Raw genomic sequence first — 24,231 nt, forward strand, 5'->3', positions numbered from 1 at the left:
AGTCAAATCAAGCGACAAAGGGAATTAGGCAATACTAATGCATTCATTCATAATTAATTGTGCTTATCCTGCGCTGAGGATGTTGGGGCTGGAGCCTGTCCCAGCTGTCATCGGGCAAGAAACGGGATTCACCCTGAACCGGTCGGCAGCCGATCACAGGGCCGCATGTAGAGACAAACAACTTTTCAATCTGTCAATAACACCTCACATAGAGACATGCAGTACAACCGTGAACTCTCATTCACAGGTCAAGGTCTTAAGATCAGCAATCGGCAACAGAGCTGTCATACAACTGCATTAAAGAACATTACAGAAGGCCGTTCCTGCCTGGTGCCATCAGACTCTTTGATACATCTGCGTTGTCACTTAGCTGGACTAAAATGCCTATAGCGTTTAACTGTTGCACGCCACACAACCATTCTCTTGAATGTTTGAAAATTTACCTTTGACTTATAACACCATTGCACCTTAATCAATGCATATCCTCTAAACTGTGAATCTGGTCCACTGCACTTCCTATTTATTTCCACCTCACTTTTTCCTATTGTATTTTTTTTTTCTTACTTTATTTTTTTGGTTTTAAATTGTTCTTACTTTAGTGTATTTTGATGTACTTGGCTGCGGTGACAATTTAATGTCCCCTGGGGATCTATCTATCTATCTATCTATCTATCTATCTATCTATCTATCTATCTATCTATCTATCTATCTATCTATCTATCTATCTATCTATCTATCTATCTATCTATCTATCTATCTATCTATCTATCTATCTATCTATCTATCTATCTATCTATCTATCTATCTATCTATCTATCTATCTATCTATCTATCTATCTATCTATCTAGAGACACTATTCACTCTTGTCAACATTTAGAGTCTCAGGAGAACCTACTGTATATTTTTTGACATGGACATGGGAGGAAACCCACGCAAACACGGGGAGAACATGGAGACTCCCCATGTTCAAATCAAACCATGGACTTCTTGCTATGAGGAAGAAACGCCAACCAGTCAATTATCTTTCCATATTTGCAATTAAGAAATACCTAGATGATATGTGACTGAGGTATTACATGTGATAAAACTTACGGTCTGATGTTATACTCTACAATTCTATTCTAAACAGCGCTCTGTATTCATTTCTCTATAAAAATATAGCAGATAAGATAAACTTTATTAATCCCCATAGGGGAAATTCCTTTGTCACAGCTGCGTAACAGTTATAATGTCAAAAAAAAAGGAAAAGGAAAATAAATATGAATATAAATATAGATATAAATAGAAAGACAGAAGATAGCAAGACATCCACGAATAAATAGACAGCAGACAACAACATAAGGGATAACAATGGGCAACATCAAGGAACAGTGAGGGTGAAAAATACACAACCAGAACTAAACAATATATATAATAGAGTGATAGAAAAAATAGCAATGAATAAAATAAAATAAAATAAAATAAAATAAAATGAAATTAAATTAAGATGAAATAAAATAAAATAAAATAAAATAAAATAAAATAAAAAAGGCAGGAGCTGTGCGAGCTGGGACAAACAAGGATAAGCGAGAAGCAGAGTTAGGATATAACATGTGATTGGGACTGACTTGGATGTTTGATTTGATATTGCAGAGGCGCCTCTCCAATGTTGGACCTCCAGAGAGATGCATGAAAACACGACCTGCCGGAGCCGGTGCTGCTATGAGCGCCTTCATTTTCAGGGCTCCTCTGTGAGGTTGGTAGGGCGGCTTTATTTTTTCACCCCAAATATTTACCCAGGGACCAATTCCTTCACTGCCCTAGATACCTCACGAAACAGGATCTTTGAGTGAGATGAAAACAGAGAATGGGGGGCTGGGATATCTTTGCAGAGACTCAGACATCCTTTCTCTGTCAGGTGAGGTCACAGGTCCAACCTGATGTTTGATCAGTGCATCTATCTGGTGGCAATTTACAATTATTTTCAATATCCCGAGGGACGGGGCTTGATCTCTTTTTATCCATTAAAAGAAGGATAAATGAAGATTTTGATGATTATTTTTTTTTATTTGCTTTTGATATAATTCGCACGGGGCCTCCTGTTTAAATCATGTAAAAAAAAAAAAAAAAAAAAAAAAAAAAAAAGACTTGTGTTGCTGGTCCTCTACTGTCATCTAGTGGCTTCGTAACTCAAGACATCGCGATGCGTTCAGGAGCCGAAACGAAAAGGGAGGCAAATACGGAATAAATCGAGATTTCACCGTCGGTAGCACATGAAGGCATTAAGAGATCTTTTTCGAAATAAAAATGAGCATGGCGCAAATGTAGGGACGATTCTTTAATAAAGCATGTTTTCTAGTTTTATTTAAAGTGCTTTCAAAATACAAGCTTCCACTAAATCGAGCATCACACTTTTATTGATCCCCCCCGCCCCCCCGCTCTTACATCCCTGCGCAATAAAAACACCCGCCATGACCGCTTCCGTTGCGTGAATCTGGAAATTTACGACAGCTCTAGTCGCAGCTCCGACTGCGGGATCCTGACGCGGCGCATCCGCCTCCTCCGTTGCGGGGATGCGCAGCCGTGCCGCATGACTCACAGCGGCAGAAACGGCACGGATGTAAACAGGGGGCGGGGCGGGACAACCTAACTTGTAGCCGCACAGCCAATAGCACGCCACGTCTCCACGATCCCACACTTCCTATTGGTCCGCAGCTACGTCCATAATCCCCGAGAGGCGCAGCTTCGCAATTCGCCGCGGTCCAGCGAGTGAGAGAGAGAGAGAGAGAGGAGCGTGTGTGTGTGTGTGTGTGTGTATGTGTGTGTGTATGTGTGTGTGTATGGGGGGGTGATTAATCTGTCAACGGCGGATTCGTGCTCGGGATGAGACCGCTGTGACATTCAACCGACCGGAACGGAGTCCACGGACGGACGGTCCACGCACAGGAACCCGCACTCCCCCCCCCGGCTCCCTCCCCTCCCCCCCCGGCCGGTGCGCAGGCGGAGCAGGTGGCGCTTCGTTCTTGTGTAACCGCCCGGGGTCTGGTCGCTCGTCCCCGAGCTGCGCGTCGTTTCAGCACCGGACAGCGACCGGGACGACCGGACGCCGAGAGCACCGAGGCGGGGTAGGAAAAAAAAAAAAATGCAATCACGTGCACGCGCTTACACGCAACCCCCCCCCTTCCTCCCCCCCGCAACCCGTATCTGCTTCTTTTATTTCTCGTTTATTATTATTATTTTGCGTGTGTTACGTGGCCGGTGCGGTCCGGTGCACGGCCCCCGCGGAGCCCCCCACTCGCCGGATGCCCTTGAAACTACCGGGGTGGCTTCGTGCGTGTGTGTGTGTCTGTGTGTGCGTGTGGGTGCGGGTGGTGGTGATGGGGGGGGGTTATGGTGGTGGTGGTTGAAAGCAACTGCGCAATTGTCTGTCCCTGTCTGCTTATATCTTTCTTTTCTGCATCCCTTTCTCTCCCTTTCTCTCTTTTCTGCATCCCCCCCTTCCATCCCACCCACGCCGCCTCCACAGTCGGTTCCGACCCTCGTTTGGCTCGGGGGCAATGCACGTCTAGATGACTTCACTACATCAACAAGCACCGCGGTATCCTGGACTAATATAGAAGCGCCACATCCCCCCTCCACCTCCTCCTCCACCTCCTCCTCCTCCTCCTCTCCCCCCCCCTCTCTCTCTGTCTGTCCATTCGCTGATCCCAAGTCCCTCCGTCTAAAGGCACCATGGGAAACCGTGGCATGGAAGATCTGATCCCGCTGGTCAACAGGCTGCAGGATGCGTTCAGCTCCATCGGCCAGGCCTGCAACCTGGACCTGCCGCAGATTGCGGTGGTCGGCGGGCAGAGTGCGGGGAAAAGCTCTGTGCTGGAGAACTTTGTGGGCAGGTAAAATTGACCACCCGGAAATAGGATAATCCCCTCTCCCGGTAACCTTGGAGATGACATAAGAGGCCTATCTCTCTGTGTGTAGAGTTCAAACCATCTCCCAGCTTTATGTGGCACCTCCTGAGGAGCCGAGACCTTCTGAAGGAAAGTGCTCTCGGGCCTCTCGGGCCTCTAAGTCTCCCTCCTCAGCATCTCTTGGCAGGGATGGAATTTAGGTTAAAACCTCACCTGGGAATCTCAGCATCCCGGCACCCCCCCAAAATATCTGCCGCTATAGAGTTTTCCAAGAACCCTTTTGAAAATGAGCTTTTATAGAAGACGATATTTCTGGGGTTATTGCGCCTCATACGTGCCGCAGTGAAAGACAAAACACGGACACACAAAGGTTAAATTTGAGTGCTGCTGGATTTTCTTTCGACTAAGAGATGTTGTAATCGCTTAATCCTCTCATTTGCAGTAATTTGCTCTAACTTTATTAATTAATTTGATTTTTAATTTTTTTTTTCACAATGTCAAATGGAGTGTAGAATATCAGCGCCGCCAGTCGACTCTTTTTCTAATTGTAAAAAAAATAATTAAAAAATCCCTTTTTCTTTAAGAGGAGGTTTTTTAATTGGGCTTGGAAAGTATTAAAAACATTACAAATCATGCTCTATGGATCCTCCTTTTAATGTTGTTATATTTCCAGTATCTTATCAATGATAAATTGCCGCTACCATCGGTTTAATCATTTTGTGGCTCCAAAGCGCTTTCTGCTAGAAAACACTCCACTCACACACACTCTTAGCTGCCATTCAAGGCGCTAAACAAGCTATCGGGAGCGGTTTTGGGGGTTCGCCGTCTTGTCCAAGGACACTTGGGCATGCAGATGGAGGAAACTACAGCAGCCCCTTTGGTTGTAAAACATTTCAGACGAGCGGAGTCATAGGATGGGATGTGCGCGACCGTGTTTTTTAAAAGCTAGCGTAGCGAAATTGTCTAGCATAGCCAAGTAGTGCATATCTTGTACAAATCTGACAACTCCAGATGGATGCATTGATTTTTGTCCCGGCCTGATCGAGAGTTGTGATGCCGAGCGACAGTCCATCTGTCGCGCGAGGCGCTGAATGGACAGGAAGTGGACAAGAAGTCTTTTTTTAGATTTATTTTTGAAACCCCATCCCACTTGTGGCCGGCCTCTAAGGTCGATATGCGTTAATAAGGCCCCGCTTTGCATACGAGGTAGGCGTCCCGGTGGCTGTCAGACGTTGAGGGGGGGAGAAAGGAGAGGGGAGTAACAGTAGCAAGTGCAGAAGCCTCGAGGAAAGAGTGAGGTCATTGTTATCAGAGAGCGATGCGGCTCTTCATTTCGCCCGACTGTCGTTGTCGAGTCCAGGATTTCATCTTTATGAGATTGGCTGCAATTTCATTTAGCTTAAACAATGGATGACGTTTTGTCTTCTGGACATGCATATTAGAAGAACCCCCCCCCCTCCCCCGTCAGAGTTCAGAGAAGAATCCCATGAAGATAAAGACGATAATATGCCTCCCCTGATAAGTCTTTATGTTGTTTGATATCGTGAGATTTGATTGGTTGTTTTTCTCCAGGGACTTCCTGCCTCGTGGATCTGGTATTGTCACCCGCAGGCCCCTGGTTCTGCAGCTTATCAGTGCCAATGCAGGTGGGTGCGAGGACACTCACACACACACACACACACACACACACACACACACACACACACACACACACACATACACGAAAGCAGTCTCCCTGTCCTTCAGATGTAAACGCTGCAGGGTCGCCCCCCCCCCCTTCTCTCTCTCTCATGCTGCCTATATTATTCTTTCAGACACAAGAATCACAACCACCTCTAATTCTTGCCATTTTCCTCGTTTTATTTTCTTTTTTTCTCCCCAACCCCTTCAGAATGGGCTGAGTTCCTCCACTGCAAAGGCAAGAAGTTCACGGAATTCGACGAGGTACGCCAGGAGATTGAGGCAGAGACGGACCGCGTCACGGGAGCAAACAAAGGCATATCGCCCGTCCCCATCAACCTGCGGGTTTACTCCCCGAACGGTGCGAAGACTCTTCCTTCCTTTTTTTTTTTTTAAAATTTGACCACATAATGCAGACTTGCTATTGAAAATGTGACAGATAGATAGATAGATAGATAGATAGATAGATAGATAGATAGATAGATAGATAGATAGATAGATAGATAGATAGATAGATAGATAGATAGATAGATAGATAGATAGATAGATAGATAGATAGATAGATAGATAGATAGATAGATAGATAGATTGTTCTATTGAAGCTGCAAGTAGGCAGTTTCTGTATCGGTATCTTCGTACCAATGGTTTTTGTTTGTGTTCGTCTTTCTTCGAGATAGTTGATCTTTTAGGTGAAATACAGGGGCTCCAATTCCGGTACACACAACTAGAGGTGCATCAGTAACACTTGAATCCAAAGCTGACGGTTGTTTTGTTGTTGTTGTACAACATTATGGCTGATCCAGGATTGACAACATTCTTTATTTCCTAAGGCAGTTATCTGTGAAACACATACAGGTTTTCCTTGGAAAACTTCAAATACCTGAAAAATGGAAGAAATTAGACTCATGGAGGTTTTACTGAGAAACAGTTAAATTGAGTGGAATAGTGCATCCATCCATTGTCTTCTGCTCATTTGCGGGAAGAAGAAGAGAAGGCCCAGGTTTCTCTAGAATAGTTTGATCGCAAAATGAATAACAAATCCAGACCTCCTGGAAAGTGGTTTCTGGGAAAGAACTGCTAGTTCAGTTTCACAAGATGATACTGGAAGTCAACACGTAAGATTTCGCTTTTTTAAATCGTGACTGACAAATTAGCGGTTTGGGTAGAAACAGACCGTGTGGGAGGTGGTGACGATCGTACGAGAGCGCTTCGACGAAACGACGGAGCTTAGAAATATCAGATCAGCCGGCTCACGTATTGTTCTCCTCCCGGTCGCAGTGCTGAACCTGACGCTCATCGACCTGCCGGGAATCACCAAGGTGCCGGTGGGAGACCAGCCTGTGGACATCGAGCAGCAGATTCGGGACATGATCATGCAGTTCATCACCAGAGAGAGCTGCTTGATCTTGGCCGTCACCCCTGCCAACACTGACCTCGCCAACTCAGACGCCCTGAAACTGGCCAAGGACGTCGATCCTCAGGGTAAGGGTCGAGGAGAACATTTTGGAGAACTTTTAAAAGTGGCGGTTGGACACAAATGACGGGGAAGGCGGCTTTGGAATCCTCCTTAAGGCGATGCGTCAGATATTGGGCTTGTGCTTTGACCTCTTGAAATGCAGAGATTTCCCCGCGTCCGGATCGAACTAAGGAAGGAATGAGACAAAAAAAAGCAGAGAAAGGGCAGGAGAAGACACGGGAAAAGAGATGGTAGAGTGGGGGATGGGTTCATATAAAAAATAAGTAATCAACTTAATTTAATGCTGCTACAGCTTGACCTTCAAACAGGAGAGCGGGGATTAGCTAGAAGGAAGAGGAGGAGGAGAAAAGACTTGGACAAAGTCAAGGACAGACGGGAGAGAGAGCGGGAGAGACAGAAACAACAACTGATGCTGACAGATGATAAAGGGAGAACTAAAGGAATTGGGATCCGCGTTGAAATCGGGAGCTGGAATTTTCAGAAGACGCGGGTTCACCTTGAAATGAATCAAAGTTGTTAAGACGCCGCCATGCCCTCTCTCTTTGATGCAGCATTATTCATAACAAAATGCAGAGGCTTAAAATAAACGAGCGTCCTGGTGCATTCCAGCTCGTGGCCATTTAGTGACTCACAGTGAGTGGAAAGGGAAAAACACAAAAATAGAATGTATTTAAAAAAAATCTAGGACAATGGAACTGGAATAAATACTGAATGTTAAAAGGGTAAAACAAAAAGTTTTTTGGGCTAAACAATGCAGACGGAAAAGTTCTGATATTGATTTATCAGCTATCCGCTGATAAAGAGAGCTCACGTCTACATTTAGAAAGCAGTCAGTTTAATTACAAGAGAAATGTTTACTTTCGCGGGTCCCGCCTTTAGGTCTGAGGACCATCGGCGTGATCACCAAGCTGGATCTGATGGACGAGGGCACGGACGCCCGAGACGTGCTGGAGAACAAGCTGCTGCCGCTGAGGAGAGGTGCGTTTCCGCGGCGACCCTCGTGCCCTTCGCACTTGCAGGAATTATTCCTCATGCTCCGCGGCCCCCTGCTTTCTGTGGTTTTCAGGTTATATCGGAGTGGTGAACCGCAGTCAGAAGGATATAGACGGGAAGAAAGATATCAAGGCGGCTTTAGAGGCCGAGAGGAAGTTCTTCTTCTCCCACCCGTCGTATCGGCACATGGCGGATAAAATGGGAACCCCGCGCCTGCAGAAAGTCCTCAACCAGGTGATGACAGATTTACTCCCAGCGCACTTTACATAATTAATAAGCCGATTTATATTTTCTCCCATCGTTTTTCACATGGGCAGCACAGCTAGCGGGTCTCCGGTTCAGTTCCAATGGGGTTGGTGGGGGTTTCTGTGTCCGGTTTGCTCGTCCTCCCGCGGCGCAAAAACATGTGGGATATTAAATTGACCTTAAATTGTCCAGATGCCACATGTCTCAATATGCGGCCCTGTGATCGACTGGTCCAGGCCGAACCCCGCCTCTTGCCCAGTGACTGCTGGGATCGGTTGTGATCGATAAACATGCCGAATTAATATTTTGTACACCGTGTGCGGAGGCCGCGCCCGAATTCGTCGTTTCTCGTTCGGCTCAGAATAATTCACGTTTGCTTTCAGGCAAACGCACTCATAGCTCCGGTGCTAATTTCAGCCAATAACAGTGAAATCTATGAAATCCGATCAGATTACCCAGGTATTGATAAGCCGCTCATATTTTTGTTTGCTGGGTTCGGGTCTCCGTAGCAACTTACCAACCACATCCGGGACACCCTGCCAGCGTTCCGCAGCAAGCTGCAGTCCCAGCTGTTGGCTCTGGACAAGGAGGCCGAAGAATACCGGGGATACCGACCAGATGACCCGTCTCGCAAAACCAAGCAGCTGTTGCAGTCAGTACCGTGTTTTCATCAAGTGCACGCCGTGCGAATCCCCGCTCTGGCAACGTTTCCTTAACCTCCCCCGTTAAAATGTCAGAAGTCTTTGCTGGTTTTCATTTTTACAATTCCTGTCATTGTGTCCTTCCAGGATGGTGCAGCAGTTCTCCGTGGACTTTGAGAAGAGGATCGAGGGTTCGGGTGACCAGGTGGACACCGTGGAGCTGTCGGGCGGAGCCAAGATCAACCGCATCTTTCATGAGCGTTTCCCCTTTGAACTAGTTAAGGTGAGAAAAATCCAAATAAATATAAAATGCTTAACACATAGATAAGTCATTTGATAAGTCATTCAGGTAAGGTTTCATAGTAATGGTTTTCAATCTCAACACACTTAAAATAAAGAAATTTGTTAGTACACAGGAAAAAGAAAAATCACAAATTATGAAAGGTTTGTTTAAAGTTTTCAAGTATAAATACACCATGCATCATGAATTAATTTAAAATGTCACTATTTAAGGGGAGATAGGCCATTGTATTGTTCAGCATCAGCCTTTGACAGAGCGCTTATATGTTCCCGATCAATATTTTACCAATACGCTCGTTCCAGTCATGATCCCGGGTTGATCCGAGGCTCACTTTTCCAGTCCCGAGTCAGAACCGACCTCTGTCGACCACTGCCGTCGCCCTGCACGTCAACATGAACTGCCTCTCCAGCCGGCAGTCGCTAACAAACCCCAGCAGCTTGTCTTTTAAAATGAGCTCACAGCCCGGAGCGCAAAACCCCCATCCCCCCTCGGTCCCCATCCCCCACCGCCTTTACTGATTATCTGTAAACAGATAACGTGCTGCGGGTTCACCGGGGACCCGTCATTGCCCCGGCGCGTGAATGAGAGCGGGAACGGCGGTGTGTGGCCCTGCCATTGACTGGCAACCAGGGTGAACCCTGCCGCTCAGCCCATAATGAATGAAGGATTGTACGACGAGTTGTCTCCCGGGTACTTTGGCTTTTCTCAGGGCCAGAACGAAGCAGCCTGGTTTTACTGTCGCAAACCCCCGAAATTATTAAAAGAATGGTCTTTTGCAGTTTGATTTGAAAATCCCGTCTTAAAACGGTATTGTGATTCTTAACGGTTAACAGAAGTGTGAGCGTTCCACTTGGTTGACGTGCAACGTTCTTGACTTTCAGCTTTGTTTTTTGTTTCTCAGAGTGTTATTTATGGTTTATCCATCCCTTATCTCATTCTCGATTTGAAATGTACTCAACAAATACTTTTCATATGACTGTTTAATTTTAGTCCAAAATCGTTTTTTTTTTTTATGTCACCCTGACATTGTAATTATTTTGTTGAGGAATTGGGGTGTTAACGGCTAAGACAACAGTTAAATCCTGCTGTAATGCGAAAGAAGGCAGACATACTTAGAGTTAGTAAAATACATTTTCCCGAAGGGCTCGAAACAGTCGATTTTGTGGAAAAAAGTGACACAAGCTGTGGCTGAAACAATACCATATTTATTAATACACACATGCATTTTCTTTTTTCGGGGTTCTAAGCCAAAGAGCTCATTATGCATCATTCTTCCTCTGCCTTTTTATTCTTTATCCCATTTACGTCCCATATATTCTGAACTTATCGCTATTGAGAACGGCTCTTGACGAATACAGCCTCCGTTCTTATCCGAGCCATTTCAGGTTCTCGGAACGCTTCTAAGGATTCTATCATCTTTTTGTTGTTTTTTTTTTTAAATATTTTTTCTCCATTCTTCCCGTTCATTATTTCACGGATCTCAGTCCTCCGTGTCTTGAACCCCCGCCGTTTTTCCTCCCTTCAGATGGAGTGCGACGAGAAGGAGATGCGTCGTGAGATCAGTTATGCCATTAAGAATATCCACGGTATCAGGTATGGATTTGTTTAACCTTTTTCTTCTATTTACGTATTTATCTCTCGTTCTAATTGAATTCTGTCTTTTTTTTTTCTCTGAAAGAATCCTAACGCGGCGCCTTGCATAGTTTGAGGGCCTTTTGCAACACTCTGTTTACACCAGATGTACCGCTAATCCAAATATCTTACTCACTTAAACATTCCCGCTGCTTTTTGTTTGACGTGGTAACAGGACAAATACATCTGCGGGCCAGACATCACGTTACAAATTAAAACAAAAAGATCCACATAAAAATAAAAGAAAAACAGATTCGATTGGGCTACGACGTGAAACATATAGTGTTGGTGGGATTTCATTTACTGTTGTTTCTTTTGCTTTATTTATCTTATCCTGTTTCTAAACTGACTCTGCGGCGGTTAGTCAGCACAACCCAAAACAAAAAATCAAAAATCGGCCTGTCGTTTTCATGGGTCGGCACAATATCCATGGCTTCTGTTACACAGATGATATACATAAAATGTGAATCCGCACCGTTTTACGTTATTTTTTTCCCCGTCTGATGATCTTCAGAACCGGGCTTTTTACCCCAGACATGGCTTTCGAGGCGATTGTGAAGAAGCAGATCATAAAGCTGAAGGAGCCTTGCGTCAAATGCGTGGACATGGTCATCCAGGAACTCATCAACACAGTGCGCCAATGCTCCAACAAGGTGACCTTTTGTCGGCCCGCGAATAATTTACATGTATCAAATTTAAAGGCCATTTTAAGGGATGACTTAACAAGATAAATTAGAGCTGAAAAGGATTGTGAGAAGATCAGCCTTCCACTGATGTTTCATGTTTCTATTTTGGTTCTCGTTATTTAATTTTGTTTTTTTGTTTTTTTTCTCCAATTTTTCTTTTCAGCTGGAATGCTTCCCCAGGCTTCGAGAGGAAACCGAGAGAATCGTGACCTCACATATCCGAGATCGAGAGAGCCGGGCCAAGGATCAGGTAACGCTCATTGGTTTGCGGCGATGAAAAGCAGTTATATGCGACTTCACGTCGGGCGTTTGGCGTCAGCTCATATATTATAACAGGTGGTTAGCGCAGCTTAGCACAAGCGCTGGAAAAAAAGGCCAGCTAGTTTTGTTTTTTCTCCATAATTAATAAAATTCACCAGCACGAACATCAACTCTCCAATTGATGTCCAAATACTCAAATCAGTGGTTATTTATCCGTGGGTTGATAAACATTTTGGTAGCGTTTTATGGCAAACACGTATAGAAATAGTCGCTTCACCGTCCTCATAATAAATATTTTGTCTTGTGACAGGTGCTGCTGCTGATCGACATTCAGCTCTCGTACATCAACACTAACCACGAGGACTTCATCGGCTTCGCGAAGTAGAGCCCCGCATCTTTTAGCTCCGCGGAGCAAGTCGAGCCACGGAAAAAACAAATGTTCTCCTCTGACCTTACCCCCTCTCCCCCGCATCCCGTCTTCCCTGTCAACCCCTCTCTGTGTTTTTCCTACACCGCAGCGCGCAGCAGAGGAGCAGCCAGACTAATAAGAGCCAGAGTTCAGCGACGAATCAGGTGAGCGTTTGTCACGTCCTGTGCGTCACACACGAACGGGGGGAGCGCAAGGTCAAGCAGGCGCCGCGCACCTACACCACGGCAACAGGGCCACCGCAGGGGGAAAAAATAGGAAAGCAAATGGAAGAGACGTGCACTTATATTTTCTTTTGCATTTTCATAACACATTTTCTTATCATTTTTGTACTGCTATTATTATTATTTTCTACTTCAAGTCATGCATGCTGTATTGTGTTTTAATCGGTCACCAGTTGCGTTTCGATTTTGTTTGCTTCTTTTGGTTCATCATTTAATCTAAGTAAAAGGGTCGCGCTGGGTTTCTATTACTTTATGCCACATCATCACTGGTGTTGTTGAGACGTGTCCCTTTGTTTGAACCCTTCCTGTGTCATCAAGGTGCCACTTTGCATTTCATCCCCATCCCTTAGTGAGAATCTCAGCTGCCCTCTTATGGGTGTGTGTTGGTGAGTATTGATCATCGTGGGTTTTGGTTTGCAATGTGTTTTTTTTTTTTTTTTTGCCTGCAATAATTAATCCGCCCATTGTGTGGCGCTCTCCAGCACTGACGTCTTCGCAGGAACCTGTCTTTTTTTTTCTTTTTTTTTTTCTTTTTATTCAGTCACACGGCACAGAATGGAAGCGAGGAGCGAAAACTAGCCTCCCGATATGACAATTTAAATTGGCCCCCAGTTCTTTCTACTCGCAAAGTTACCTTGTCATTTTTTTTTTTTTTTTTTCGTGTCTCAGGGTGTCTAAAATGCCCCACCCTCCTTCCTGTTGCAGGCCTCCTCTCCACCCGCATCAGGCCTGATTGTAAGATTTGACTCCTCAACCGTTTACCCTCTAACACCCACCCCCACCCACGTAAAGGCCAACAGACTACAAGGGGGTGCCAAGTAGGCAAATAGAAATTAAAATATTGCCTGGGATCGGCTTTTAAAATACCACATCTGGACTTAAAGGGTCAGAAAATTCCTTTCAGCACCCTGTCATGGGTATGGACACTAAACAGCTCTCTCTCATTTGTGCCTATGACAGAAAGGCTTTGTAATGATTTGGGTAACCTCCTTAGTGAGTCTTAGGCAGTGCAAGACTGACAGTAATCTAACCTAATAATCACTTGGCACCATGCCCAAAGGCTTGTTTATTTAGGGCTTGTGGGGTTAACACAACTAACACACACACACACACACACACACGCACACACACACACACTCACTACAGTGTGCGCTTGAAGCACTTGTAACAATGGTCACTTAACCAGCTAACACAGACCCTCTCTTTATGACGTAGTGAACACGGTTCCTGGAATGACACCGCACTGACACACAAACACACACACACGCGCGCAGTCACGTGCAAGGTGACTCACAACGACACGCTGACGCATCGAACCTGTGTCCTCCTGCAACTTTTGCACAGATTTCGTAATATCCGGGTTTTATTTTAGCCACAATAATTTGTGCAAAGTGGTGAGCGAGTCATTTGTGAATGGCATGATGGCGGATGAAGAGAGGGGCTGGGCAATATGGATAAAAAATGTGATATCAGAACATCAAGGAGCCCCCGTTTTATTAATAGTTTGACAAATCACAATATCTGCTAAGATATGGAATCTAAAAGATGCAAATTGCTTATTTGCTCAATTTTCTCTCTTTTTTTTTTTTTTTTTTGCTGGTTTCTAGTCATTTTTTGACTGAAATCATTTCCTATTTATCATGATATATTGCCCAGTCCCTAAAAGAGGATCTTAAGCCATCACCTGGTTTCCTCACTTGTCATACACGTTTTTCATTTTCTTTATCTTCTGACTTTTCGCCCGACCTCCCGCCCCCCCCAACCCTCCAGGTTATCCGCAAAGGCTGGCTGACCATCAACAACATCAGCATCATGAAGGGAGGAGCCAAGGAGTACTGGTTCGTCCTCACTGCTGAGAGCCTCTCCTGGTTCAAGGACGATGAGGTGAGTTTGACCCTTGTTCAAAAAGATACGGCTAACGGCGATAACCGCGTATCCATCAAGGAACTTGAGATAAGACAAAAAGAAAATGACCCTCTTGTTGACTTTGAGAATTTTAATGGGAATTAAAGGAACTACAACAGCGTACCGATTCCTTAGGCAAACTCTGTGCTCGGGTCCATCCCGCTGGCTTACTCGGCAGGCTGAGGCCTATCTGCCTGTCTGTGCCTGCTGTACAGGCTGGAGGATATTCTGCACAGCAAGTGTAGATAGGCAGACACACTGCAACTCCTTCAGCCGGACGGTGTTGTTGATACGTTGTCAGCTGTTTAGCCTTTCGCCAGATCCAAGAGTCCATGTATGTGCAGAACGGCAGAGTACAATTTCACAGACCGGACCGACAGTATTCTCAGGTTTTGAAGGTTGTTCAAATGTTCCGCGTTTCTATGACTGATTCCACATTGCTGTCATATTGTTAACCGAAATCAACTTGGCCAAAGGGTGAAAGGTTAGTCGACTATGCAAAGCTTGCGGTCCACCATCATGGCGGAGAATTCAACAGAATTTTATGATGATTAAGGAGTTTTTAATCATCCGCCTTTCCTTTTCACATTACGTTCCAGCCTTCTGTCTCTTTGTCTCCCTGCTTTTTTTTTTTTTTTTTTTTTTTTTTCTACTGGGAGTTTTTAAGGCATTTGTTTCTCCTTTGCAAAAAGTTGGATTCCTCCCAATCCTGACCAAATGTTCGCTCACAGACAACCCAAAATATATGAAAGAGCGCTCAGCCTCAGACGGCGCACCGTCTGCGCAGCATTGGGTCCAAAGATTGTTATTTGATACGTTGGTGTGGTGATTCAGGAAATTATAGACTTCACTGGCTTGGCCATGTATATTTCTGTTTTACTCCCCGTGAACTTCCTATAGTCACATATGCACGCATGTGCACACACATTTGGACACCCTCCTCCCCTCTCTTGGTGTGGTTGGCAGTTACTTTGGAACTGCATGCATTCTTGGCAGGAAAATCACCAGTTTTTAATCCAAACATCAGCCTTCAGTGTTTCAGCGGAGAGAAACTTCTCCATTAAGTATCAATAACCCCCTTTCTCTTTCTGTCCTTTCACTTTTATAAGACCCTAAGCCACTTTGGAGAAAAAAAAAAAAACAACTAAATACATCAAGTTTTTTTTAAACCTATACAACACTCTGCGAGCGGTGCGACTTTGTATAACGTAAAGCACAGAGCGACAACACAAACGAAACTGGTTAGATGTGAATCTAAATTCTTTGTCCACGTATTACATCATTTGCAAACACTCCACTAGCTTTTTCCAGTAATGTGACACCCCAGACATCTCAGTATAAATCGGTGCTCTTTGTCCACTCCGGCCACCCATGGAATAACTTCACTGGAGGTGCCTGACTGTATTTTCAAACCCGACTTGATTGATAGGCCCTCGTTCCTTTGGCCTGTGTTTGATGCTTTGCAGACACATACGCTCCTCCCCCCACCAGCGGACCGCAGCTTCATCAGAGCGCTAGGCTAGCAGCCCTGCACACTTACTCATTCAGTTCTGCTACAAATTATGTGAGCTTTTTTCTTTTTCTCTCTCTCCCCCCTCCCCCCCACCTCATTTTTTTTTTTTTTTTTTTTTTTTTTTAGTACTGACATTAAAAACTTTCATCGCACTGGCTCCCATATGAATGCTCTCACGCCGTGGTTTTTCCACGGCGGCTTGTTAAATCTGCAGTTAGTATCGGGGAAAAAAAAAAAAAAACAGGTGATAAATGTTTATTCCCCCCTCCCGCCCCCCCCCCCCCATCCCCCCACCCCTGAAAAAAATAAAAATGAAAATGGAAAAGTAAGTGGTGATTGTTAGAATGCACTCAGGACAACAGACACGTGAACTATACGAATTATAAGGAGGTGAAAGACAGTTGGAGGTGAAGTTAAGGAGCCGATGCACAAAAAACACTCAACTTGGAGAGGCTGGAGACAGAGACGCACACACACACACACACACACACACACACACACACACACACACACACACACACACAGAAAGATAGACTGACAGAAGAGGGTCCATGCCCAGTCTAACCAATGTGCAGACTACTGTACACCAGTATGACAATGAACAGGTAGTCTGAACACTGGGTGGACGGAGCCGGAGTTAAGAGCCAGGCCTTGTGCTGTTTTCTGCCATTCCAGATGCTCGCGGCTCTTGTCGTCTGTGCCCTCCCTTCGCCCCTCTCCATTTTGGCACCGGGGATCCCGAAAGCTCTCAAATCTGTGCTTCGCCCCATCCGGGCCCGTCGCTTCCCCCGGGCCCTTTTAGACGCAGGTCTCTCGGCTATGTTTGTTTGTTTTGCCGGACGTTTGAGCTCGGAGTCCCCTCGCGGTCCATTTTGGTCACGCCGGCCATGAAGAGTATCCAGCCTTGACGTGGCATATTCGCTCAGACGACCGGGACAGACTGGCTGCACGTTCAGGGAGGGGATATTACAAAAAAGAGGGAAAGAGAGAGATGGGGGGGGTGAGTGAGTGAGAAAGGGAGAGGAAGCGGGAGGAAGAGGGAGGGGACCCGTGTGACCATATATGGACTTTGATGACCCCTTGGGGAATACAACTCAGAAGGGTCTGCTGAGTTCTCTTGTCCTTCTCATCTCCTCATCGCATTTAATTCTTACCTGCGACCATCTCCCACCACTTCCCGGACGATTCGCAAATCTTCTGCAAATCCACTTTGGTGTTTCTTCCTCTCAGCCTCTCCTCCGTCTCTTTAACTTCTCCCTCCTTCTCTGGTTCTCCGCGCGCTGCTAAGCACTACCAGATGTTGAGTTTTAACGCCAGGCTGTCATTTAATCTCTCTCTCTCTCTCTCTCTCTCTCTCTCTCTCTCTCTGCCTCTTGCTCGCTCTCTCTCTCCCTCCTTCTTCTTCTTCAAAAAAAAAAGAAAAAAAAAAAAAATCAGGCAGGAAGTGGGCCCCTCTGGAATGGAAAGAAAAAATATTGAAAAAATATATAGAGGGGGAGGGATAAAAGAAAAAAAAAAAAGTACAGAGAATTAAGAAAGATGGAGGCTCGGATGGAGCGGAAAAATGAAGAGCGGAGCTTCTTCATCTGTCACGAACCCTCTTTGAATCTGTCACGGCCGTACTCGAGCCGGGGCCCCGAAAATATCGGGACCGGGTTCGAGCGGCGCCGCATCTGGACCTCCAGTGCTTTCTTACATCTGCATACCCCCCCCCCCCCCCCCCCCCAAACCCTCCCCCCTCCAGACTTTATCACCAGAGAGTGCACTCGGCCCACAGCTACCAGCTCTCCTCGGCAAAACTCACCGTGAAGAACGACTGTGTCTTGACCCACACTGTAATGACTTCCACATGTGCTCTCTCCTTCCCTCTCTTTTCTGCCCTCACTCCCCCGTTACCTCCCACTCTCATTTCTCCCCCATTCCTCCTCCCTCCTGTCACCCCTTCCCTTTTTCTGCATACATCCCCCTCCCTCCCAAACTCCTTCCCTCTTTCTCTCTCTCTCTTTTTTAAAACCTGATTTCACCTTTCTCCTCTTACCGGGACCCTCTGGCACAGCTGCTGGCATCAGCCGACACTTCAGCTGATAATAAACAAGAATTTGTTTTTTTTTTTGTGCAAAATGCGATTTCATACCCTCGCTTATTCTCATTCACAGGAGAAGGAGAAAAAGTACATGCTCCCCTTGGACAACCTGAAGGTTCGGGATGTGGAGAAGAGTTTCATGTCCAGCAAGCACATATTCTGCATTTTTAATACAGAGTCAAGGTTAGCTGCAAATAATTCATTTCAGCTGTTTATTAAAGGGTGTAATTTGCAGCGCCAAGACTCTGGGGTTGTGATCAAGCAGAGTAAATACGTTTTGAGTGTTCAAGGCCTGCGTGCCTGCGCTGCAGCGGAAATGTGTTTTGGATTATGTGTCGAATGTATGCATGAATGCAGGCCCCGGACAAATTGCAAGTATTTCAAGTTTTCAAAATGTCCACAGCTCCATTGTAGTCGGTGACTATTAGTGGTTGACGGAGCATTCCAATCGCTTTTCGCCACAAATACTGTGAAAATACTCCACGATGAGCAAAAGTCTAACTTCCAACGAAAGTACGCGAGTGTTATCGGCCACATGTACTCAAAGTATCGGCAGAAAAAGTGCAGTGAAATGTTTCCTGTGTATACTTTACTGTACCATATAGGATACTTGTGGCTTAATGTTACGGGCTGCATCAAAAACAAGGCCTGTTAAAGCCCGAGCTCGCTTGGAATACTTTTGTGGTAGTTTTCGTCTTCTGTATTTTTAAACTTTTCATGAGGCCGGAAAAAATTGCGGATTTCAGCATTTTCCGGCTGATCCGAGAGGGTTTTGAAAAAACGAAAAAAAAAAAAAAAAGAAAGTTAATTTAGTCTCGGAAGCATGAGAAAAGCATGAGAAAACTCAGTTTTAACCAAAAATGTAATTTGAAAATTAACCACTAACTACTGCTGTCAGACGCTTGTAGTGGAGCAGAAAGTGCAAAACATGCCCCATGAAACGTATTGGAGTCTCAGCAGTAGAATAATAGAAAAAGATTGAAGTACTCCAGTGACGTACAAGTACATCAAATTTGTACGTCCTTTCTGCTTCTCGAAAACACCCAGATACGAGTCTAATATTAATTTTATAAATATTTTGCTTTTCTTTCTACATACCCTATGAACATGAAAATTGATCATCTAATATAATATGTAGCATACACTGTAAAATCCATTTATATGTGTCTTATTTGTATTTCTAAACGGGTTTTCTAATCTTTTGTAATGAATATGATGGTCATTTTTATGCTCGCTCTCTGTCGCTGCGTGAAGGAACGTCTACAAGGACAACCGCACGCTGGAGTTGGCCTGTGACTCTCAGGACGATGTAGACAGTTGGAAGTCCTCCCTCCTACGTGCGGGAGTGTATCCAGAGAAGACCACCACGGTGAGCGCGCCGTCATCGTTCAGACGTTGGCCTCTTTGAGTTTTCAGTTCCCTCGGGGTCGGTTTCAGGTTCCAAGGTAGAATTGATGGTTCCAAAACAACCGATATTTCCATCATACGGTTCGGATGGGATGAGCTGTTTTTTCCCCTTCAACTTAAATTGATTTCTCTCTGAGGGAGAGAGAGTGAACGGAATTTTAATGTCATTTACCATTGTTTTTCCCCGGTAATGAAGTTATTTGTTTATTCCCAACTTGTTGAGCCTCAGCTTTTATTTCACTTTTAGAGACTCTATTTTTCCAGAAAACAATTGTATTCGCTTTTTGTCGTAAATTGTACTCTGCATTAACGGAACAATTTCTAACTTACGACTTCTATTTGCTTTAACTTTTTTTTTTTTTCAAACCGCAGTAACACATATTGCAGATGTTACTTAAACATCATGAACGTATAGGTATTCGTTCATGTTATTATACTATTGTAAGGTCGCAAATGTTTAACATACTCTATTTATCTACTTGTGCTTTATATGTATGTGTATGGGGTGGCTTGGTTTGGTACATTTTAGTACATTTCTAAAATGGTACATTGGTACATTTCTTATTAATCATTTCTCAGGGAATTTCATTTTGTTTGCTCTCTTCAAACCATCAACAAGAACTTACCTGGAAAACTGATAAAAGGCCACATGATATTCTCATAACTCGAAACAAATGAAAACTGTTGGTGCGCGATCACAAAAGGCCAGATTAGCGATGCTGCCTGAGTTAATGTGTTTAAATTGTTGTGAAAGAATTTACCCAGAAGCCCTCTCACCATTCTTTTTCCTTTTCTTTCTGCCCGTGCAGGTTGAGAGTGAAACCACCACCACCTCGGATAACTTTTCCATGGACCCTCAGCTGGAGCGCAAAGTGGAAACTATCCGTAACCTAGTGGACTCCTATATGGCCATTGTGAACAAATGCATCCGGGATATCATACCCAAGACCATTATGCACCTCATGATCGGCAATGTAAGAAAAGGGCCGGTGTCATCTGACGCTCTGGCGAATGACCGCCGTCATTAATTTGTCTTATTTAAATTTTTTATTTCATTTTGCAGCGCCAGGACTCAGAATGTATGACAAAAATCTCATACATTCTGGATTCATTACAAATCAACTGAAATATTGCAAGCCTTTTATTATTTTAATATTGCTGATTGTGGCTTACATCTTAAGAAAACTCAAAAATCCTATCTCAAAATATCAGAATATCATGAAAAAGGCAATTTTTGTTTTTTTGAATTGCATTACAGAAGATAAAGAAGTTAATCACAATATTCTAATTTTTTGAGACAGCCCCGTAGGTCTCTTGTGTTAGGAAGTAGTCCCTCTACAGGTTTGAACGCCTCTGCACTTCCTCTGTTCTCCACCAGGTGAAGGACTTCATCAATGCAGAGTTATTGGCCTGCCTTTACTCCGCGGGAGACCAGAATGCCCTGATGGATGAGTCCCAGGAGCAGGCTCAGAGGAGGGATGAAGTTCTGAGGACCCACCAGGCCCTGAAGGAGGCCCTCGCTATCATTGGTGACATCTCCACCTCCACTATCAGTGTTCCCCTGCCTCCCCCTGTTGACAACTCCTGGGTGGGAGGAACAAGTGGTGGCCGCAGGTAAACAAAACTTCAAGTATAAATATTCAAGTGCAAATTTACCTCAAGCTGAATTCAGAATCGATCGTTTTCTTTTTCCCTCCTCCAGGTCTCCGCCACCCAGCCCAACCGCCCCGAGAAGGATGTCTTCGGGCCAGCGCCCAGCTCCCAGGGGGGCCCCGCCACCACCGAACCGTCCGGGCCCCCTGGGTCCCTTCAATAACAGCGCTGACAGCCCTCAGGCTCCGAGCCGTCCGAACAGGGCCCCTCCTAGCATCCCTAGGTGAGCGCAACCTTTCCGCACGGGGGCTCCTGGGACACGTGGCCCTCTCTTCAATTTGAATATAGCCGGTTATGGACTACATCTTTAATACGTCTGTCATAGACATCTGCTTAGTTCACTAAAGACGTCATTTATTGTTTTTTTAAACGATACATCCGGCTGGTGCTACCTGGATGTAGGTGAGAAATTACAAACAAAAGGTCTTTCTGTGCCACCAACATTCAGCTTTTCCAGTCAGAGGATAATACTCTAACAGACATAGTTCATTTCAATTTCTTTCTCAAGCCAGCTGATCACAGTTTATCAGGCTGACTTATGTGAACAACTTAAGAATTCACACAAAGCACCGCGTGCGGTGCGTTGTGCCCGCAGGCAAAAATATAATAAGAGCTTCGTATTTTTAAATTTTAATGAAATTCCAAACAAGCAAATGGAATTGTTCCTTTGAGACACATTTTGTAGCGGTAGGATGAATGCTGGTTTTCACTGCTGGCTTTAAAACCTGCTTCAGTGCTTCTTTTACCAGACTTACCAGATTAACAGTTCTACCAGTTGTACCACCGCACAGTGTCCATCTGGTGAATTCAGTTATCACTGTGCGGACAGTTGACTTATCTCAGTTCACAGGCAGAATGCAGGAGAACCAGGCAGTGTAAATCAAGCTGCCCAAGAGCAAGTAGATTTTTACTCTTTCATAAAAGTCAAATGTGAATTCGATGCGCATTTGATTTCACTTCCTTGAAAGAAATGCCTCACGAGACAGCTGTACATCTTAAACAAGTGTCAACACAGCATCAGGGACTATATAAAGTTGAGCTGTGAGTTTATGGAGAGGGGATTTCACTGATTAATGTGAACCTAAAAAGCTAAAGCTTAAAATTTTTTATGACTTGAATTTGAAACCAAATGACAGGAGAATTGTGAAAATATAGAAAAAGGTGAAGCATTTGTGAAGGTTCTCAGGTGTCCTATAGTTCCTAAAGATAAGGGGGTAAAATTGAACCAGATTTGACAACTGGAAAATATTAGGCTTTTGCTCGAAGCTAAAAATAGGTGTAAAACCCTCCAACATTTCAATTTTATTTTCTCAAGATCCGAGACGCTTGCACATCGTGTTCAATCACGATGGTTTACAACGTATCTTATCGGTAAAAGCGGCGTTATAGACATTTCGAGACACGTCGAATTATTTGTTGAAATGTTAATGGGAACCGGTAGATAGAAACGTGTAAGATTTACTCTCTTATCTTCTATCTTAATCCTATTTAATTTCTAGCATCTGTCAACCGTGGGCAAATACCGAGACTAATTCTCTCCTCTCGTCTCCTTTCTTTACTCTTTGTCCACCGTAGTCGACGGCCTCCTCCATCTCCTACAAGACAAGCTCCGCCATAATCATCCAACAGAGAGGCTCATGACCTCGTCCTTCCTCCATCATCCTCTCCACCCCGTTTCCCCTCTTAGCCATGGCTCTTTTGCCCCTCTCCTTAGTGCGGACGCTGATGTCCTCTCCCCTCAAACTCTTGATTTCCTGCCAGGCGACGATGTCCATATATCTATGTACAGTATGGTACTTGTCTTGTGGTGTATGTTTATGTACGCTTGTTGCTCGCCTGTGGTGCAGGTTTGCTTAGCAGACTCACTATCCAGTATCTGTACTTGGACACGCCCCACGCCACCACACCGACACCTTGACACCCCCCCCCCCCCCCCCCCAAGTCAGACACCACCTCAACTTGCTGCTTCAACTTGCGCTCAGCAGCCGCACTGCCCTCTCCATTCCACGATGCAGCATGGCACATGAGCTGCTTTTATTGCATGGGATGTGTGTTAGTAGCGTGTGTGGGTGTGGTTTGTGCGCGTGTTAATGGGGGTCGGGAATAATTTGCCTATTTGTAGGCTGAGTTTGATTTAGTATATTGTATTAATTTATTGAACAAGGCCCCCCCCCATTAAGTGTTTATTATCAGCTTAATGTTCTCTTAGGAACACCGAGTTGTATCATAGTATGTGTGCGTGTACATGCGTTTGTGTGCTGGTAACACTTGTGTGTGCGAGTGCGTGAGGACACGTGTGCATGTGCTGTCCGTCTGCACGTTTGTTGCCGTTTCAGTTGTATTTGTTTTCATGGTTAAAGCTGTTAATGACGAATCATAAACCCCCAAGGGTAAATTTACTATTGGACTTTTGTGAGTTGTTAGTGTGTTGTAGTAGCAGCCATACACACATAGCAGGGCTGAGGAGCACCTTCAGTACTCTCTAAATGGAAACAGCCTCAATAATACATTTAACCTTGTCATAGGTGTCCACCTGTGCTGTATCACTGGTCAACTTGTGACCCTTGTAGCCTTAAGCTCCGATTCAGATGCTGACTGGTGGGATGGATTCATCTGCAGCTCTACTCTTGAAAGAGAGAAAAAAAAAACAACAAAAAACTTAAAGTAGATTGAAACAAACCAGCTCCCCTTTTCTCATCTCATTCAGTCTTTTCTTCCTTCACAATCATAAGGCCAGTCAGTCAGTCAGCGTCTGCGTTAGACCTTAAGTCGGTATTGTCAATGTTCAAGTGCTTCTCTGTCAGTTTGTTATCGTGTATATGGGCCTAAACTGTGTTCTGATGTATATAGGTAATGATAAGGACATACTGTACCTGTGGACTCTGAAGACCTCATCAAGGATCCTAGCGCTTTAATGGTTCTCTATGTCTCTATTCACTAAATACTCTCTTCTCTCTAATTTAGACCGCCTTACCGGCATGAATTACAATTCTGTATTGCCAAAGCTAAATGTAGAAAAAAAGAGAATTGTAAAGCTAAAACAAATAAAAAAAGAATAAAAGAAAATCAGCTGAAGACCAACAACTGAATGGTTCCAGTCATAGTGAGATGACACTGTTTAGCAGAGGGCATAATGTTAAACTGGGGAATTGCATCAACTGTTATTTTCTGTGTCTCTGTATCGCTCCTCAATAAAAATGTCTTACTTCGTCAA

At 44.6% G+C, this 24,231-nt stretch overlaps 1 protein-coding gene across 3 annotated transcripts; it reads left to right on the forward strand.

Annotated features, from left to right (window-relative positions):
• The first annotated feature begins 2,733 nt into the window (after positions 1–2,733).
• On the forward strand, positions 2,734–24,231 carry dnm3b (dynamin 3b). Of its 3 annotated transcripts, XM_086172854.1 has the most exons (22): positions 2,773–3,105; positions 3,507–3,578; positions 3,708–3,873; positions 5,461–5,534; positions 5,780–5,929; positions 6,847–7,050; positions 7,925–8,023; positions 8,112–8,272; positions 8,794–8,936; positions 9,073–9,208; positions 10,752–10,819; positions 11,373–11,511; positions 11,708–11,794; positions 12,116–12,186; positions 12,324–12,378; positions 14,227–14,340; positions 18,031–18,140; positions 19,212–19,326; positions 20,174–20,338; positions 20,743–20,978; positions 21,067–21,240; positions 22,593–24,231. In XM_086172854.1, the coding sequence occupies exons 3-22, from the start codon at positions 3,713–3,715 to the stop codon at positions 22,633–22,635; spliced, it is 2,505 nt and encodes an 834-aa protein (XP_086028980.1). In that variant the 5' UTR covers positions 2,773–3,105; positions 3,507–3,578; positions 3,708–3,712; the 3' UTR covers positions 22,636–24,231. The 3 variants fall into 3 exon arrangements, with proteins under 3 accessions (XP_086028979.1, XP_086028980.1, XP_086028981.1); XM_086172853.1 differs by having other exon boundaries at positions 2,734–3,105; positions 3,507–3,873; XM_086172855.1 differs by lacking the exon at positions 3,507–3,578 and having other exon boundaries at positions 2,990–3,105.

This window comes from Fistularia commersonii, chromosome 25, assembly GCF_037954325.1.
Source record: "Fistularia commersonii isolate RoL2024-O1a breed Wild chromosome 25, RoL_Fcom_v1.0, whole genome shotgun sequence".
NCBI lineage: Eukaryota > Metazoa > Chordata > Actinopteri > Syngnathiformes > Fistulariidae > Fistularia > Fistularia commersonii.

Coding starts and splice junctions, on each gene's coding strand:
- dnm3b (XM_086172853.1), top strand. CDS start 3,713: ATGGGAAACCGTGGCATGGAAGATCTGATCCCGCTGGTCAACAGGCTG. Junction 11,795..12,115: donor AGAGCCGGGCCAAGGATCAG/GTAACGCTCATT, acceptor GTCTTGTGACAG/GTGCTGCTGCTGATCGACAT. Junction 20,339..20,742: donor TGCACCTCATGATCGGCAAT/GTAAGAAAAGGG, acceptor GTTCTCCACCAG/GTGAAGGACTTCATCAATGC.